This window comes from Protopterus annectens, chromosome 4.part0, assembly GCF_019279795.1.
Source record: "Protopterus annectens isolate FY-2018-M chromosome 4.part0, PAN1.0, whole genome shotgun sequence".
Taxonomy (NCBI): domain Eukaryota; kingdom Metazoa; phylum Chordata; order Ceratodontiformes; family Protopteridae; genus Protopterus; species Protopterus annectens.
Window position 1 is genome coordinate 737,912,320 of NC_056733.1, and position 19,862 is coordinate 737,932,181.

The 19,862-nt window shown below is 34.3% G+C and overlaps 1 protein-coding gene across 1 annotated transcript in view; it reads left to right on the plus strand.

Moving 5' to 3' along the window:
* The first annotated feature begins 4,129 nt into the window (after positions 1–4,129).
* LOC122800332 (immunoglobulin lambda-1 light chain-like) overlaps positions 4,130–19,862 on the plus strand; it is a 42,996-nt gene continuing 27,263 nt past the window's right edge. The window contains exons 1-2 of the mRNA XM_044069783.1: positions 4,130–4,194; positions 4,325–4,691. Coding sequence (XP_043925718.1) covers positions 4,146–4,194; positions 4,325–4,691 — 416 coding nt within the window. The 5' untranslated portion in view covers positions 4,130–4,145. The remainder of the gene's footprint in view (positions 4,195–4,324; positions 4,692–19,862) is intronic.

The window sequence follows — 19,862 nt, forward strand, 5'->3', positions numbered from 1 at the left end:
ACTGTTCGTGGACACTCTTGTATGCTTAGCATACATTTCGGTATCCACGGACACTGACTTACTATTAGGGGCAGGCTCTACTAGTAGGCATAGTAGGTTTTGCAAGTGTCGGGGCATGTTTACGCCTCCATAGAGGACTTGTACACGCCCCCTGCATTCGCACACGTTTCCTGTGCATGTCGAGGGTGCGGGTGCCCTCATGCATATTCATATGGCGCTGCTGTGCCATCTGTAGTGAGGATGCTCGGCGCAAGGCTAAAACCGTCCTTGCGCCGAGCTTCTTGAATCCCGGGAAACATCTCTGCAAGTAAAAAAGTGAAATATCAAGATGAAATGGGAGGATGGAGTGACAGCCGCAAGAGTTGAACAGCTAAATTTGTCATAGCATCTAGTTAATGTTGTGATTTTGAATGATAATCACAGAGATACAACCTTACCTCTCAACATCTTAGAACAGGAAATCTGGACAAAGCCATAAATAATGGAGGGACAAAGACCGAAAAATAGGGACAGTTTTTAAATACTGCTCTTACAAACCTAGAAAGTTGATAGAATAATACTTTTTGGATCAGCATGAATTTTCTAAAGGGTATGAAGCTGAAAGTCAAATGCCTGTCATTATTTTCTGTCTCCAACCCTCAATGATTTACCAGAAAACTACATAGAATAGTTTCAAAATACACAAATGCTGTTTGAAGAGACTAGAAGGCAGCATTAGCTAGAAAACAAGTTTTTGGACTTTTAAGGCATTCCATTATAAACCATCTTTGTGAAGATTAAGGCTGTACCTGAAGAAGTAAAAACTCCTGCTGAATTTTTGGGGTGGGCAGATTTTTTTCTTTTGTTTTTTCTTCATTATAGGATGAAAGCAAATGTTAGATTAGTTATATAGCTGTAGTATCAGACAGCAGCACTTTATTGTACATTACCATTAAATCAACCCAAAGGCGGAAGAAGAACGCAATACATCTCTCTGCTCTGCTACTTCAAGTCCCTTAAAATTATGCCTCCAGTCCATCATTACATTTCCTGTTAGAACTTTTCCACATGCCCTAATCAAGCATGCTTTTGTGGACACCTTACATCTCAAACATTGACAGAATGTCCAGATTTACGCCTCATATTCTTGGTCTGTTCCTGTTTTTTTGACAAATCATTGAGAACTGAGGTAACTAAATAATGACATACATTTGAGATTGAGAGTTATATCCTTCATGAAATGCATGCTGATAAAAATTGCTATCCTAGCAACCATCTAAGTTTATAAAAGCAATATTTAAAATTTGTCCCTGATTTTTGACCTCTGATCCCCCTATTATTATGGATTTCTTGCACTTTGAGGTTAAGAAATATGGAGGATCCTATATCACAACCCATTCTAGTAGGTCATTCTACCAGTCCACAAATCTTTCTCTCTGAAAAAGAGCTTTCAAAGATACATAGAGAAGGTAGTCTTTACTGTCTGATTCCTGTACCTCCTACTTCCCCCTGTTTCTTTCCTATTTAAAATGCCCCCCCCTTTACACCTCCCTGACATGTTCTTGTGCACCACATCCCACTCCCTGCAATCTCCACCCTTCTGGTCTCAGGTGAGAATGGTTCTTCCTTTAGCTACTGGCCATATTCCTCTCCTTCAATGACCCAGATGTTTCTGGCAGCCTTTGTACAAATTCCCTTTAATGCCTTCATGCACTTTTCCTTGTATGGCTTCTGACAATGGCCCTTTAGCATTGAAGTATGATCTCTTTACTTCTAGAAACTATTCTCGATGATGCATGCAGTATTCTGTTTGCTGCTGCCTGCCCTCTTTCTATGACCCTAGTGACCTCATCCAGGTGTGACCAACACCCCCGATCCTTTCCCTGGTCTGTCACTATCAATTCACCTTCAAGCTAAGACCGCACCAGTATTAAAGTAGCCCATGTGCAGTACTTGGATTTATGTGCACTAACCTAAAAAACCTAGGCTGGATAGAACTACCTAACCTTCTCCAGATGAACCAACTCATAGAAGCTTTTAAAACTCTCAAACAACCTGATAACACTCCTGCACTGAAAAATTTAATTCTTCCTTATTCCAATCTAAGCTGTCTTCGCTCATCAAATAGGCAACTTGTCCAAACAATCAAATCCTATAACTCAGGGGGTGACTCTCTGTTTGCCAATGCCATTGGAAAAATATGGAATTCCCTCCCCTGTAACCTCACTCTTACTACGTCCCTGGACCAATTCAAAAAGAAACTAAAACTCCATTTTAAGTCACATTGGCTTTGCCAATGCTCTAACCCAGATTAGCTCTCCTCACTTAACCTAGATCTCTTTTCTCCCCATACTTATCCTAGCTTAACAACTTAACTTTTATCTTCAAAAGACCGAACACAATTTTTCCTTGTCCAATCTCTGACCATATCTGTAACCCTTAAACCTCTGTTAAAAAGACAACCTAGGGTAGGAACCTATAACCTTAAACCAGAACATTGTATAGTATTCAAGCTCAAAGGCTGCTATTGTCCTTTAACCTAAAATGCTTTATAAAATTTGCATAGGAACTGTTGTATTTTTTGTGATAGCTATTGCTAGACTGTTTTTGTTATGATATATACTGTATATCTTTCTCCTTAACTGCACTACTAAATGTAATAATATGTAATATTGTAACATGTATGTAACCTTCTGTCATTGTGGAGCTTTTCTCCCCGGGCCCCCGCTGAAAATGGACATGTATCCAGTCGGACGATCCCGGTCAACAAATGTAAAATAAATAATAAATAAATAAAATAAATAAATGTGTATTGGACCTCAGCTGTCAGCACTCTCTCTCTCTTCACTTAAACATCCTTTCCTAATTATTTTATAAACTCTGTGTTCCATCCTGCACTGCAGCACCTATGTTTGTGTCATCAGCTTTTTTTGTATTTCTGTTGCAAAGTCAGACATAGAGTATCAAGGATGAAGATGAAACTCATTGTTCCTAAATGTTAAAATGAAGTAACAATTATTCGTTTGTTCATTCTATTTATCCTCTGGTTACCTGCTTAATCCGGTACAAGGTTGCATGGGAGCAGAGCAGAGCATATTTTGCCTCACAGTAGGGCACAAACCACAGCAGATTATTCTGAAACATGCAATAATATATCTTAGGATGCACTTGCATACGCAACTACACACATAGATACACCCACACAGACATACACACACACATGCACATACTCACACACAATATATTCACAGAAACTCATGCATATACACGTGTGCATGCCCGCAGACACACACACACACACACACACACACACACACACACACACACACACACACACACACACACACACACGAGCACACACACACACACACACACACACACACACACACACACACACACACACACACACACACACACACATAGTTGTTTTTTAGGGCTACAAAGGGAAACTTTGTTTTTTAGAGGTACAAAGGGAAACCTGTTCTCTTCATCTGAAATGACAATTAAGATTCATTAGAACATTTATTTTTCCCAAGAATTCCTCAATTTGAAGTAGCATTGCCAGTAAGTCAGGGCCAATGTCTTGTTACAGGATGCCCTTAACTTATCTCTCAGTATAAATGAGTTGTGGGCAGTGCAGTAAATCAATATACAACTCAGTTTCTAATTCTTTTGATGATGGAAGTATCTCTCTTACAGATTTTATTCTTCACTTAATCAGCCTAGAGCCTCTGCAATCAAAAGAAAAAAAGTAAGTATCATGTGGAGTCTTTGTTTTACTTTTAAACGTAGTGACCCAAAAAAAAAAAATTAAAAAAGAGTCTAATGAAAACAAGATATACTGCACTGGATCAACTACTAGGATGAATGATATTATCAGACTGCAAAGTATCCACCAGCTAAAATAAATATAAATGAGTTAGAAAATATCAGCTACCAAGAATCATGTTTCACTCAAACTGTCTTAGATTGTTACCCTATGAAATTCTGGGAGGAGATCTAACACATGATGTCATCTTCGTCAGAGACCCTGCAGTAACAACAGGAAAGCAGATTTACATATGACAGGGGGTCTCAGGGGCACAAAAGATTTTTCAGTATATATTCTCATTCAGAACTTATTAGAAAGTATAACACTGAAAGCAGCGTTTGTAAGGAAATACATCATGTCTTGGTTTCCTGCCACAATCACATTGATGATAATATTTTTAAAATGTGAGTTTTAATCCTCTTCTACTCTAACTTACAAAACTTGTTTTTCAAGGCATTCCGTATTCTACTGTTTATGTTTCTTTGATTCATGCAACTCTTTTCCACTTTTCTTTCTCATATTTTTCATTTCTAGGTGTGAATGCACTGACTTTGAATCAGCCTTCGTCAGTTACATCTTCATCTGGGGACACAGTCACACTCCCATGTACCGGCAGTGAAGGCATTAGCAACAAGTATGTACACTGGTACCAGCAGAAGGCAGGAAAAGCCCCTCGCCTTCTCATCTATAAAGATAGTAGCAGAGCCTCAGGAATTCCAGAACGGTTCTCTGGTTCTGGTGCTGACAGCTCCAGTAACACAGCAAAGGTTACCATCACAGGGGTCCAGACAGAGGACGAAGCTGATTATTACTGTCAAGTGTGGGACAGCAATGTAGCTCACAGTGATATAGTTACAGGGAGAAGTGAAACAAAAACCTGTGGTGCCACAGAAGCTATACAGTAACATTAGACACAGAAATTAGTAGTATCAGTTACATATGTTTTAAAATTAACAGCAGGTGTTGCTGATTGTTATTGTCCAGCATTGTTGCTTATGTCAGTATAATTACCTTAAACATTTTGCAGAATATAAGTATTTATAATATTTCACAAAGTGCCATGCTTATTGTCCATGTTCAGTAAAAAAAACTATGATCTAAATAGACACAGAATTCCATTTGCATATATTTTGCAGAAAATGTATCCTCTCTTAAGATATTTTTCAATCTGTTCTATTTCAGAATCAAGTCAAAATGCATCTACCATCCTGCTTGAATCACTCCTAGCGCTATTTTCTTTTAATTACATTTTGTTATCTGGTATAGATGAGCAGTACCTTTCAGCCTTGTTTCCCTTATTGTTTGTGTAATTTTGACCAGGAGTCATACACAATTGACACAATATGCAGATTGCAGTTGTACATAAGTCAGTCTTATGCTATCTAATAGAGACACTGGTAAAACAAAAACCAGCAAGCCACCACTCTGTCACTAAGAAACCAAACTAAAACGGTAACGATGCAGAGTGTAATAAATGAACTGAAGGAGACCATATAAAATCCTTACGTCTTTTATTCACTCATTAAGCACTTTCGTCCTTTTTTCCTAAGACTTCATTAGAATGAACAATTATTACATACACCACAAACTTACATAGTAACCTTGATTAACACCAGTTATTCATCCCTAATTATGTCATCCAAAATTTTCAAAGGAACAATGCCCTTCTAATCAGGTAAACCATAAGACTTGCAGTATCAAAAATACAACATTAAAAAAACATTATTATTATTATTATTATTATTCAGACCCTAAAACTATTATAAATCTACAGTAAAAAATATTATAGGATTATTATGCAGAAAAAAGTACTTAAAATTCCACTACTCTTTTCTAAAATATGGAATAAATATGAAATACATTAAAGTACAAAGGGAACATAACACGTATTTAGTACACTCAAAGTACAAAGTTTCTTAGCATCTAGTTAACATTATGATTTTAGATGCTAATCACAGAGTTACAACACAGAATAGTAGAAAAAAATGTATCACATGCTGCTGCCCCCAAAATGTATTTATTTGATGACCATTTCTGTAAACCTGATTTTAGACTAAAAACAATTGATATTGTGTACTGTATTTCTGACTGAATTAGTTTTAGTTTACAAAATGAATGGATTCAAAATACACAAATTAGAAGTCTAATGAGTTGCTGTTTGAAGAGACTAGAAGGCAGCATTAGCTAGGAAACAAGTTTTTGGACTTTTAAGGCATTCCATTATAAACCATCTTTGTGAAGATTAAGGCTGTACCTGAAGAAATAAAAAATCCTGCTGAATTTTTGGGGTGGGCAGAATTTTTTTTTTCTTCATTATAGGATGAAAACAAATATTAGATTAGTTATATAGCTGTAGTATCAGACAGCAGTACTTTATTGTACATTACCATTAAATCAATCTCCTGAAGGCAGAAAAAGAATACAATACGCTTGTCTGCTCTGCCACTTCACTGCCTTATTCTACCTCCAGTCCATCATTACATTTTCCGTTACCACTTTTCCACATGTTCTATGCCACCTTAAATACAAAAATGCCTTTGTGGACACCTTACATCTCAACTGTTCAAATATTTACATAATGTTCATTTTTTTTGCCTCATATTCTTGGTCTGTTCCTGTTTTTTTTTTATAAATTATTGGGAACTGAGGTAACTAAATAATGACATACATTTGAGCTTGAGAATTATGTCCTTCAGGAAATGCATGCTGATGAAAACTGCTATTCTAGCAGCCATCTAAGTTTATAAGAGCAATATTTAAAATCTGTCTCTGATTTTTGACCACTGATCCCCCTATTATTTCTGTCTTTGTCCTGAATTCTTGCACTTAGAGTTTAAGAAATATGGTGGATCCCATCTCACAATACATTCTGGTAGGCCATTCTACTGGTCTACAACCCTTTCTCTCTGAAAAAGTGCTTTCAGAGATGCATAGAAAAGGTAGTCTTTAATATCTGATTCCTGTACCTCTTACTTCCCCATATTTCCTTCCCATTTAAAATGTCCCCCCTTTATACCTCCCTGATATGTTCTTGTGCACCACCACTATCTGCAACCCCCCCTTCTGGTTTCATGTGAGAAAGGTTTTTCCTTTATTCACTGTCCATACTCCTCTCAGTGGCGGCTGGTGACTTCAAATTAAAGGGGGGCTGCAGGAGATAGCTGAATGGGTGGGGCCAATGGGGAGGGGTGTGGTCAACTAGAAAGGGGTGGAGCTATGTTCAAAACCACAACAACTGGAACTTTAATTGAATACTCTGCCATGGGTGCCAAACCATCATTATGAGAGTCCAATCAAAACAAAATGAAGTGTAGAAAAAAATATTTCTGTGCATTGGCTACATGACAACTTACTTAATATCTAGATGGAAACACAAAGGTTGTGAGGCATGAAAAAATAAATTACTTTTTAAATACATTGCTGGAATGCCAGTCAAAATCAAGTATAAAAAAACAAGCAGCACTCAACTCAAACCACTTCTCCTTGCACTGCAGTTCTAATTATAATTTATATTCAGCTTTATAAAATTACCAAGTAACATGCTGAAAGTAGCAATCTCTGTGATAGCCCCACTTGTAAAAATGTTTCTTATCCAAAAAAGACCTGCTGCCTGATAACAACTATCTACTTCTTTCATGGGGAAGACATTAAAGTAAAAAACGAACAGCAAACAAAAAACAAGCTCAAGATAAATTGCTTAAAGGATTACTGCACAAGTTATGGACCACACATGATAGACTGGCATTCTGTTTAGTTTATGGGTAAAGCCTGCAGAGATGACTGCAAGTCTCCAACAAATGTAATGAGCTTCTGAAAATACTGTAATCTTGTCCTTTATTATAAATAGTCATATGCATTTCAATACCTAAGGCTTGGGGGGCGTGGCTAGGATGCTGAACTGATAGCTGCACTTCATTTCAGCTCTCTTACCTCAATACAATTCCTGACAGGAATTTTACAAAATAATATTTAATTTGAAGAAATTTTTATTACTAACTTATTTCTAATAACTCTGAGCATCTATAAGAAAAATTTTATTGTCAGAACTTGAATAATTCCTGTCAAATTAATTACTGGAAAATCAGCACCAATATCAGCTTTACAGCATGAGTCATCTAAGGAATACAGCACAAGACTCTTCTCTCAAAAAAGACCTGCAGTCTCTCATTACAAATATACAGGAACTTACAATAAAAATCGACAAGATGGACAATAAAATAGATACTTTTAAAGAAAAGTGCTCACAACAACTGGAACAGCTTCAAGAAATGTTTACACAGCAGAAAGGACAGATATCACTTATTGAACAGTCATTAAGTGACATTGACACTAGAGTCCAAATAGAAGAACAACAAACTGAATTCTTACTTCAACAGAATACATATTTACTAGAAAAGCTTGATGATATGGAAAACCGAACAAGAAGAAATAATATTAGAATATATGGTCTACCAGAAAAATCTGAAAGGACAATATGATAAACTTTCTTACCACCTGGATACCAGATGTAACAAAAATACCTGAAGCTCTTTCATATGGTATAGAACGGCATAGATCACTAGCAGCTTCTGGAAATGCTTCTTCTCCGGTAAGAACAAGCCGAGATCTATAATTGTGAGACTTTTTTCTACACAAGATAAAGATCTTATATTAAGAAATGCTTGGGCAAATTCTCCCATCAAATACAATGATTCATTAATAAGATTTGACAATGATTATTCTACAAAGGTGGTTTCAAAAAGAAAAGAATTTCTACCAATAAAAAACCTTGAAGAAAAAGCAACTGAAAGTCCATCTTTTATTTCCAGCAAGACTGAAAGTTTTTCTACCAAATGGAATAAAAATCTTTGAAACAGTAGATTCAGCAATAAAATACCTTACCAACAACAACATCCTAACACATGAAGAATCTATGGACTGGACAATAAGTACACTGAAGAGAAATGCTGAAGAAAATAATTGTAAAACTGTTGAGCAAAAGAAAAAAAACTAAAGGACAAATAATCTTACATATGTTATATTCTGTAAAATCTAAATAATAATACTAACAACAAAAGAAAAGTTCTTACTGTCTTCAAGTTACACTGAAACAGGTACTGTTTTCAATTATACTTTAAATGTCAAAATTAGCATAAATGTAAATACATTTATCTCAAATCACATCAATATACTAAGCATAATTTAAACATTACTCTATTTTTCATTATTATCCATTTATTATTTTCATATTCTTAATCAGAGTAATCAATGCATAATAATGTTCCCAAATAGTTTATTTATTTATTTATTTATTTATTTTCTCTTTGTGTTTTGTTGTTTTTATTTGTTCTCTTTTTATAAAATCTTCATTAACTTATAATATTTTAATCAGTATATGGTTATATTGCTTAATAGGTATAGTAATGGCTGCTATATAACTTATTATTAGTTACATCCCTGATAGTATTACTTTTTATAAGTTAAAAGTGTCCCTGTTTGGATAAACGCTAATGCTGGGCAGAAATGTGTTGCTTTTGAAATGAAGTATTTCAGTTAGGATGTATCATAAGACTACTTTAAATAATCTTAAAAGATGTTCTGCCTTTGACCCATATGCACATACTGATATAGTCCAGTGAAAAATATGTTTTAAGTGATATTTTGAGGCTATAAGTCATGTGTGTTGTGGCTCCAGACATCCGGAGTTGAAAGATGCTTGTGACTAGCTTAGATATCCTGTTGTCTTTTCTTTTGTAGAGAAATAAGGCATAGCATGTTTAAAATGCAAAGTTTGACAGTTGTGAACACTACTCCGTAAACTAGAGTGCTTGCGTGCACACTACATGAGTTTGTCACCAAATAAGAGGAGGGAAAAGAAAAAGAAAAACACATACCTTTTCCCGCTTGGTTCTCGAGACAATTTAACAGCCACAAACATCACTAGAAACTTGAGTTACTTATTGCTTGTCACATTTACTTGTGTACGCCATCCCTGACTCTTTCTAATTGACGCCTAGTCAGAAAATAAGCTAGGTTCACATTTAAAGATACAGAAACCTAAATTCCTTCTAAGGAAACATAAATAATATAAAGGTTCATATAAATATACACAGATATTTATTTTTGAAGCACTTTCAGTTTATGGCTACTGATGTCTTCTAGAACCTTGATAGATAAGGACATATATCTGCTTGTCTTTCTATCAGTTTAGATTTCCAGACATTTTAGCTATCCGTTACTATGTTTTATACAGCAGAGTTTAAAAAGCAGAAATTAATCATCAGCAAATAAAATCACTGCTGTTTTACAAATTCTCTAAAGAAACTAGTAAATGTCAAGCAACTGACAGGTTTGTTTTGGGGAGGGTTGCCATTTCCCACGCTGGTGCTCCTGCAGAATACTACTGATGTCCTGCTGCCAAAGTATGCCCTCGGGTGGGCAGGTGGGATGCAACAAGAAGGTTGGATGTGCATTTGGCAAATCAAACATTTAGATGGCGGTATGGTATACTAGATGGAGAAAGTGGAAGCAATGATTGTATAGGCAACTATAATGAGTAACATAACAACAGTGGATTTGACCCGGTGTGTCAATTATACAATGTTTATATCCCATGTGGCTTTGGGCTTTGTCGAAGCATCTGTGTTCTACACACATATTGTGTTGGATCTGATTTGAGTGGAAGGGGGAGAGGCTTAGCCCACACCCTAATTTGTTACTGGGTTGCCATGCATTATGGGCATGCATTGTAGCAGGTTCTCAACGGGCTATCCATCCTTAGATGGCTCATGCTGTTCCCGTTTGCTCATCTGAATGGTGACTGCAGCTGTGCTCTTCTTGTTATGTTGCCTGGCTGTGGCTTCACCCTTCTTATAATATTGCCTGGCTTTTTACATTATCAAGAATGACACAATACTAGTGTATGCGGGTATATCATGTTACTGTTAGTGTGGACAAGGATGCTTGACAATGCAACTATGATTCTTGGACCTTTCTGCAGATGGGTGTGTTGTCTGGCAGTTGAGAGCCTGGTTGTTCCTGATCAGCAGACCTGTATTTTTGTGTTTCAATGTGACTGCATGAAAGGATGCCAGTATTGGTCTGCAAGTTTGGTGGGCAGTAGATTCGTTGGGGATTGATTTGAGGAGACACTTGTATTATGGCTGGGGCACGACATTTGATAAATGTATCCTCTCAATGATGCGTTCTGTCTGGTCATTGGCTGTAAAACAGCTTTTCTGAGAAATATTGTTGTGGTGCCAGTTAATGATTTGGATTAAATGTTTCTATATACAGACGTGAAGCAATTGCCAGGATAAAATGGTACTCTTGCAGTGCATGGATCATCGTGGCTGTCCTCCGATGTTGGAGGAAAAACAAGCTTCTTGGACACCTTTTGACGTGGTAAAGGTGTTACCCCATGGTTTGAATACGTTTTGTCTCTTTGCTGCAAAATGGGTTGGGAATTTTGGCCTGTAATATTTTCGTACATGGTGGTTTGAATCTTGGCAGCTTCCATTGTTTTGATGTGTTCTCCAGTATACTTTTGTTCAGTCATAGGATTGAATTACTGGTGTTGAGTAGGTCAGGATTGTATCTCCAGCACTTGTTGTCAGCAGATAGACTCACTGGTTGGGTGTCAGTCTAAGCTGTGGGAGTTGATGTGTGATATACATAGATGTTTGCTTTGAGGGTGTGGTCAAGTGCGCTGCAGTTTTACCTCTGTACTGTGTCAGTTTTCATTGTGCAGGGTCCCTCTGAGGGTTGATGGAAGTGTTGGCAACAAGACACTCAATCAGGTAACAACATTATGAGTGGTCCCTTGGATAAGGGAGCTGTCTAAATTGTGATCTTGTTGTCTCCAGCCATGGGAATTGTCATTGCAAAGCTGAAAAATGCAATCAGAGGAACATATTTAATGTCTACTAAAGAAATATTAATATACTTATACATTGTATCGCATTTCAGTTTATGTTAAACATGAAATATGATGTGGTTTCAGAACTATTCATGTTTTTATTCCAATATGACTTTGCAAATATTAATTTAAACACTGGTTTCGGACTTGAGTAGTCTAAAACAATTGCACAACAATGGTACTGTATTATACAGTAATGTCAGTAAATAGTTTTCAACAGATGTATGAAATATACAGTTATAGATTTTAACATGATGTTTATTAATACCCTAAATTATTTTGAAATGATACTACCTTAATCTAAATATTTGTACTTTTTGAAACCTGCTTAGAAGTAAGTATTATTGAATTACAATAAGATGAGTAAAGAATATATGTATATGATTTAGCTGATTAGATTATCTTAATATATTATTCAATTATCTTTATTTAAAACTAAGAGGATAAGAGAAACTGATCCAAATATTATTTCTGAGGGTAGAAAGTTTGTTTGGTTAGATTCACTAACCAAACGAAGAGGTATATTACCTCATAGCAATAGGGAATGGTTTTTAAGGTTAAGAATTACAAGTTTGGAAGTTCTTTGTTTTTTTTTTTTTATTCTATCACTTTGGTGTCACTCAGAAACATGCAAAAATCATACAAGAAAAACTTTTGAATTCTGTATCCAAGATGGAACTAAGAATAAACAATATTTACATAAACTCACACATAAAACAAACTCAAAACTAGGAAATGAAATGTTTATCCATAAATGTTAATGGTCTAAATAATAGTAATAAAAGGAGAAGCCTATTCAAGTACATAAACTTACATAAACCACAAATAGTCTTTTTACAAGAGACACACTTATTAGATAGAGATATAAACAACTTAAATATTAATAATTACACAGTACTAATAAACTCTCAATACAAAACAAAAAAGAGGAGTAGCTATACTACTGCAACTCAACTATAACACCTAAAATAATTACTACTCATCAAGATACATCAGGTATGTTTTGTCTAGTTTCAAAAGAGTTAAATAAGAGAATCTATACGTTAGTAAATCTATATTGGATCCCAGGACTAGGATTAAAACAGTTAAACAGCATTTTGAAGAGATAATTCATTTAACTAAGGGTAGCCTGATATTGGCAGGAGACTTCAACTGTATAATGAATGAAAAAGATACAGATTCTAAATCCAAAAGAAGAAAACAACCCATCTCTAAAGCACTATCAAAATTTATAGATACATTGTATTTAAAAGATATAAATGAATTTGCAGAACCAGACTCACTAATCTTCACATTTTATTCTCATAGATATAAAACTAACTCTAGAATTGATAGAATCTATGTTGCCAATGACCTAATAACAAAAATTGACAAAGTCAAAATCATAAATTGTCCTTTATCTGATCATAATGCCATAGTCTTTGAGATAGAGCTTACACCATTTTATTCAAATCCCATTACTAGGATACCTTCCTATATCACAAAATTGAGAGATTTCAAAGAATTTTATGAAGAAACAATCAAAAACTTTCTAGAAATAAATTACACAGAAGATATTTCAGAAATATATGTCTGGGATTCATTAAAAGCAGTTACATATGGGAAGATATTATCTTGGTACATAAATAAAAGGAAGTTATGGAATAAAGATATGCTAGACTTACAAAACAAAGCAGATAAATTGAAACTGGAAATACAAAAGGGTAATGCTACTCAAGTTCAAGAACTTACACAAATCAATAAGAAGTATACAGAATTGCTACACCATAAGATTATGATTAACTTAGAAAAGATAAAAATAAACTCATACTCTACTAATTCAGCACACCTGAGATACTTAACTAATAGAACAAAAAATAATTAAATCTAAGCAAATAAAAGAAATATTTATTCCCAATACTAACAAAAGAGTTACGGAACTAAATGATATTTTAGAAGCATTCAGACTCCAATTTAACATTGATAATTCCATAAATACTCAAGATACACCTACTAAGGATATAAAAAATACTTAGAAAACAATATTCATATTAAATTAACACAAGAACAAATAGACATTATAAACAAACCAATCAATACGACAGAATTAAAATCACAAATTAAAAGCTCAAGACAAATAAAGCACCTGGCCCAGACAATATGCTACCAGAAATGTATAAATTAATACCCAATCAAGCCATATCTTTATTATTAAAAGTATATGATATAGCCAATAAAGATTTGAATATACCACCCTCTTGGAAATATTCATTGATATCCCCAATTATCAAACCAGATAAAGATGAGAAACAGTGTTCCTCATATAGGCCAATATCATTACTCAATATAGACTACAAGATGTTTATGGCTATATACAGATAGGATCAAACACTTTCTTCCTTTCTTAATTCACAAAGATCAAACAGGTTTTATTAAAGGAAGAAATACTTCAGATAATATTAAAAGAATACTAACATTAATAGATTATAGCAAACATAAAGTCCTAAATTTAAATGTAATCTCATTAGATATTAATAAAGCTTTTGATTCAAGTTAACTGGAACTTTCTTTCACTAGTTTTAAAAGAATATAACTTTCCTTCTAATTTTAATAATCTTATCCAAATACTATATGAAAAATCTACTGCATATGTTAAACTGGGATCATATAGATCAGGCCCTATAACAATAAAAAAGGGAACTAAACAAGGTTGCCCTTTATCACCATTGTTATTTGCATTACTCATAGAACCCTTTGCAAATCAAATCAGATCAAACAATAACATAAAGGGCATTTGTATTAATAAAATGTTAAACCTTAAAATCCAACTCTTTGCTGATGACATACTATTATCTCTCTCAGATGCAAATGAGTCTTTGAATGCTCTATTTAACTCCATGAATAAATTTCAAAATATTTCAGGCTTAAAATTTAATGAAAACAAAACTAAAATTATGCCCTGTAATTGTAAAAAAAATAATAATATAAACAAGAGATTTTCCAAATATATAGTAACAGAAAGTAAATTATTATATCTGGGAATAAATCTACTCAATGAATTAACAGATTCTCTAATATTTAACTATAATAAAATACTAGACAAAATAGAACAAACAATCGGTTACTGGAATAAATATATCTTTTCAACAGCAGACAGATTATATCTTATTAAAGTAATCATATTTCCCAAAATATACTTAATACAAAATTTTCATTGTCATCTCCCAAATATATTATTCAAAGATACAATAAACTAATTTTAAATTTTCTGTGGTTTCCAAATAAACCCCGTATAGCCTTAAATAAACATTTGCCAGATTGGGAAGATGGTGGAATTAATTTACGGATATTGATTTATATATTACCTCATCTGTTATTAAAAACATAACACTATGGTTAAATAATTCATACACACCTATATGGAAACAAGCCCATGAGCAGATTTACATAGAAATCAATTATAATCACATACAAGACAACTTAACAGTAATACCATCACCCCTTATATGGATGTTAAAAGACTATTTTTTAGGGAAAAGGAATAATATTAATAAATTGCCATCAAACTATGTAAGTTCTACACTTTCAGTGTTCAGAACATATATAAACAAAATACCAAATATTAATTCTTGGATTTTTCTTATTTTCCTATAGCTTTTACACCAAATATTCTAGATACATTCCAAATATCTAAAATAAATATACTTAAAGAAGAAACATTACTCTTTGGCATCAACTTATAGAGAAAGGGAAAATTCTAACAAAGGAACAGATAATTTATAATTATAATATAAATAAAGACAATTGGCTGTTTTTACAAAATCTAAGGCATTTTCTTATAAATAAAATAGAACAAATGCAACCTTCAGTTAGACACGAAGCTCCAAAACTCATTGAATACCTTATTCTTATCACAAAACAGCCTTATCAGGGTACAGGTTATTTGTCTAATATCTATAAAATTGTTAAAAAAACAAAAAACTATCATGAAAAATCATACTGGGATTATTATACTTTAATAAACAACCATCCTCCAGTTGAAGAAGAACAAGTAATATTCTAAAATCTTCCAAATTTTCTACATTATCAAAATACTGGCAATTATTCACTTGGAGATATCTACACAGAAGTTTCTATACACCACATAGGTTAGCCAAAATGTATTCTATTGAAGATCAATGTTGGAGATGCCATACCAAGATAAAAGCAGATTGGCAGCATGTTTTTATGAATGTATATGTCTCAATATGTACTGGAAATCCATTAATTATTTTTTTCAGACTGTTTATAATGATAATTTTCAATTAACAAAGTCTTTAATTTTATTCAACTCTCCTATTCCAAACTGTGTACCAAAAAAGACACTAAAATCCTATGGTCACTATTGGCAATTTCACGTAAAATCATAACTATACACTGGAAAAATGAGGCTTCGCCTACGTTCAAGGAATTTGAGACTTTAACAACAACAGTTGCTCACATGGAAATATTAACAGTGAAGAACAGAACTGAAAGATCTACTTCTTACTATTACTCTTGGATGAAAGTACTGGAAATACTTGAAAATATCGAAGAAGATATATCATCTTATGTTTCTAACTTTATATAATATAGAATTTCAATGTTATTTGCATAGACACCAATGTAAATAGTTATATAATGGTTTGAAGTTAGTAATGTTTTAGAATTGTAAATATGTTATTTATCTTTATTTCATGTAATGTTTAAGACATCTTATTTGAAATAATAAAAAAAATATTTAGTGAATACCTAAGGCTTATACATTATCTAATTATGTAAATATTCTCTGCATGGCAACAACAAAAAGGCTTTCAATGCTGGTAATTCTTTAACAGTATGCTTATTAAAGCTTACTTGCATCTTACAGTCTCCAACAAGCTTACCTGATGGTCATTAAAGCATTGCTACTTAAACACAGAGCAACAGGGCACTGCGACAGCATGCATTTTCTGAATAATAAGAAGCATAAATCAACAGTATAAAAACATGATAGAAAACTAGAACATTCTGCAAGATCAAAGACAGATGAAAAGCTATGGTCATACTTGTGGTCTACTTTGGATGGGGGAATACTCTGCACACTTACACTGCATAACTGCTCCTTGCCTTGTTTGGATGCATCCAGAGCCACTACAATGGGGAGTGGGGTTCAACAAGTATGTCACAATTTGAAATGTCTCTGGCTGATGGTGATGGCTCTGACACATACTTCTCAAACTCATGGCAATAAATCTGGACAAAGACATATATAGAAGTGAGCACAGGCTCAAAATAAGAAAAGCATTTAAATATTGCTCTTATAAACTTAGAAGGATAATAGAATAGTAGTAGGTCTTGCATTAGTATGAATTTTCTGAAGGGTATGAAATCTGAAACTAAAATGTCTGCCATTATTTTCTAACTTCAGTATTTAATGATTTGCCACTAATTTGCCAGAAAAAACACAATTTTATGAAAAACGGACCAATAATGTGATGCAAAAATATAAAACTGCCACACAATGCAGCTGGGAATCTATCAAAGAAGGGACACCTTTTTAATATTAGTACTGTTAACTTGAGCAGCTGACAAAATAAGAGCATCTACATGCATTTCTGAAATAAAAGTAATCTATAACTCTAATCATTACAGTTATTTATAATTGTAAACCCTTCACGTTTTCTTCCAAAATTCCCATTTTGCGGAGGGATTATTAGGGGGAGAGCAACATTTTGAGCCAAAATTGGGAGCAGTTGAGAGGTTTGGATATTCCTAATTTTATAAAGTGATTTATTTGCACATACCTCTCAACCTCTTAATGCAGGAAATCTGGACAAGGCCAAATATATTGGGGGAACATACAAACAGTACAAAAAATTGCTCTTGTTTAAACTTAAGACAGTTGATAGAATAACAGGTCTTGCTTTAGCATGCATTTTTCTGAAGATTATGATGTCTAAAACTCAATGTCTGTCATTATTTAGTGACTTAATTCCTAAATGATTTGCCAGAAAACCACAAATTTTATGAGGAACAAACCAAAAATAAGAAGCAAAAATCTATTCAGTCTGCAAAAATCTGGACAGTTGAGAGGTATAGTTCAGCTGGGGCTGTCTTTGAGTTTGCTGCCCTTCCCCCCTCACAAACTCATGGTCGAATGGAGCCTTCCCCCTGCAGCCATTCCATTTGTCCCATTCCTTGGTTATTTCACCCCATTTACCACAAACACTGTAATGTGCATACTGCTTTACTTCTGTGATGATTTGGATTTCATTTGAAAGTTTTATTTTGCATTTCACAGCACAAACATTAATAGATATCTGCTAAACAAAGCAATGCAGCCTCACAATGAAAATAGACTTAGCATTAAAACTTCTCTGCCCTTGAAACTCACATTCATTAAAACAGCATTGAAACCAACATTTAAAGAAAATACCTTTTGCCAGTGACAGATAAAGATTAACTTTGGACTGTTTTCAAATCATAGGCCCCTTGAACATAAAACATACACGTGCTCTTTGATACACCTTCCTGATTGTATTAAATTATATTCCTTATACAATACAGAACAGTTGTTAGACGGCATTTTAAATTTATTGTTTTGAATATTTTTCCAGTAAACAATGAAACAAAATGCATGCACCAAAAATGACAAAACTACCCAATTCAGAACATTTCCATCATAAAAGTCTACTCAAACTTCTACAGTCCACCAGTATCAGTAAATACGCACAATCTCTGAAGAAGTAAAAGTCATCTAAATAATTCCACATTAAAGAAATCTGTAACTAATAAAGAGGTTTCTCCTAGCAAATGCCTTTTATTTAATTGTTTCATCTACAAATAAAGTGCCTATTGCCCTTGAGGAATAAATTGTCTATGTTGCATTAAGAATATGATAAGCTAGTAATATCGCAATAGGGAATGGATGGCAAACTGATAACAGGTTTATAGTTACTAGATATCTTCATCAAAAAGGACTACAGCATCCACCCCTTTGACAACACAGTACAGTACCAACAATGCATCTACCTATTGTTGGAGTAGAACCCATAGCCTTCTGCATCAAAAGCAAGTGAATTACCTGTTGTGCTATTGACAATGCAAGCAGACTGAGCATTAACAGCACTAAACATTTGTTCCCCTGCAGCTCTCAGCTCCTTGTAAAATCTACTTGACACTCAGCTGTATCTCTGAACTTTGCAGCACAAGAAATCTGGAAAAAGCCAACATTTATTTGGGGGGGACAAAAGCCCAAAAACCAGGGACACATTTTAAACATTGCTTGTATAATGTTGGGAAGTTGCTAGAATAAAATGCTGTGTTATCACCATACATTGCACTGCCAACTCATAAACCCAGGACCCTGTGCAAAACAGTCAGAGCAGCATACCACTATGCCAACTCAGCTGTTTTGTGAAAGAGAAGAAGACTGAAATGTAAATGGCTACCATTTAGGGAATTCAGTTCTTACCATAGCTGTCAACCTCTTAGCACAAAACACCTGAACAAAGCCAATAATGGGGGAATACAGCCCCCAAACATATTCAGCAAATTCAGTTCTCACCATAGCTCTCAAACTTAGCACAAAAAATCTGGATGAAGCCAATAATGGGGAGATACAGTCCCAAAAATAGGGACAAATGTCAAATATTCATGTTATAAACTTAGAAAATTACTTGAATAAAAGGTTTTGTGTTACCATGTACTTTCTGAAGAATATGAAGTCTGAAATTCAAATGCCTGTTATTTTTATTTATTTAACATTTGTTAACCAGGAAAGTCTGACTTGGAACAAAAGATCATTTTCAGCAGAGATCCAGGGAGAAACACTCCAGATACATGTCTTTGCAAGATGGGAGAACATAAAGACTCCACACAGAAGACACCCCAGCCAAGAATCAAACCAAAGAACCTGCAGCAGTCAGGCAACAATGCTACCAGTGCACTACTGCACTACTGACTAGGCAAGGAAAAACAAACATACATAAACCACAGATTTTATGAGGAACATAACAAATATGAGGCAAAAATCTGCAAATTCTTTACAAATAGTGGTGGGGAGGGAATTCAGGCCCTTGCCACCTGCATCAAAGGTACAGGGTTCAAGCCTGAGGTTTTCTCTACCTACCACCATGTGTTCTCTATTCACCAGTATATAGCAAGTGGGGCATTATGCACACACACCATCTTGGT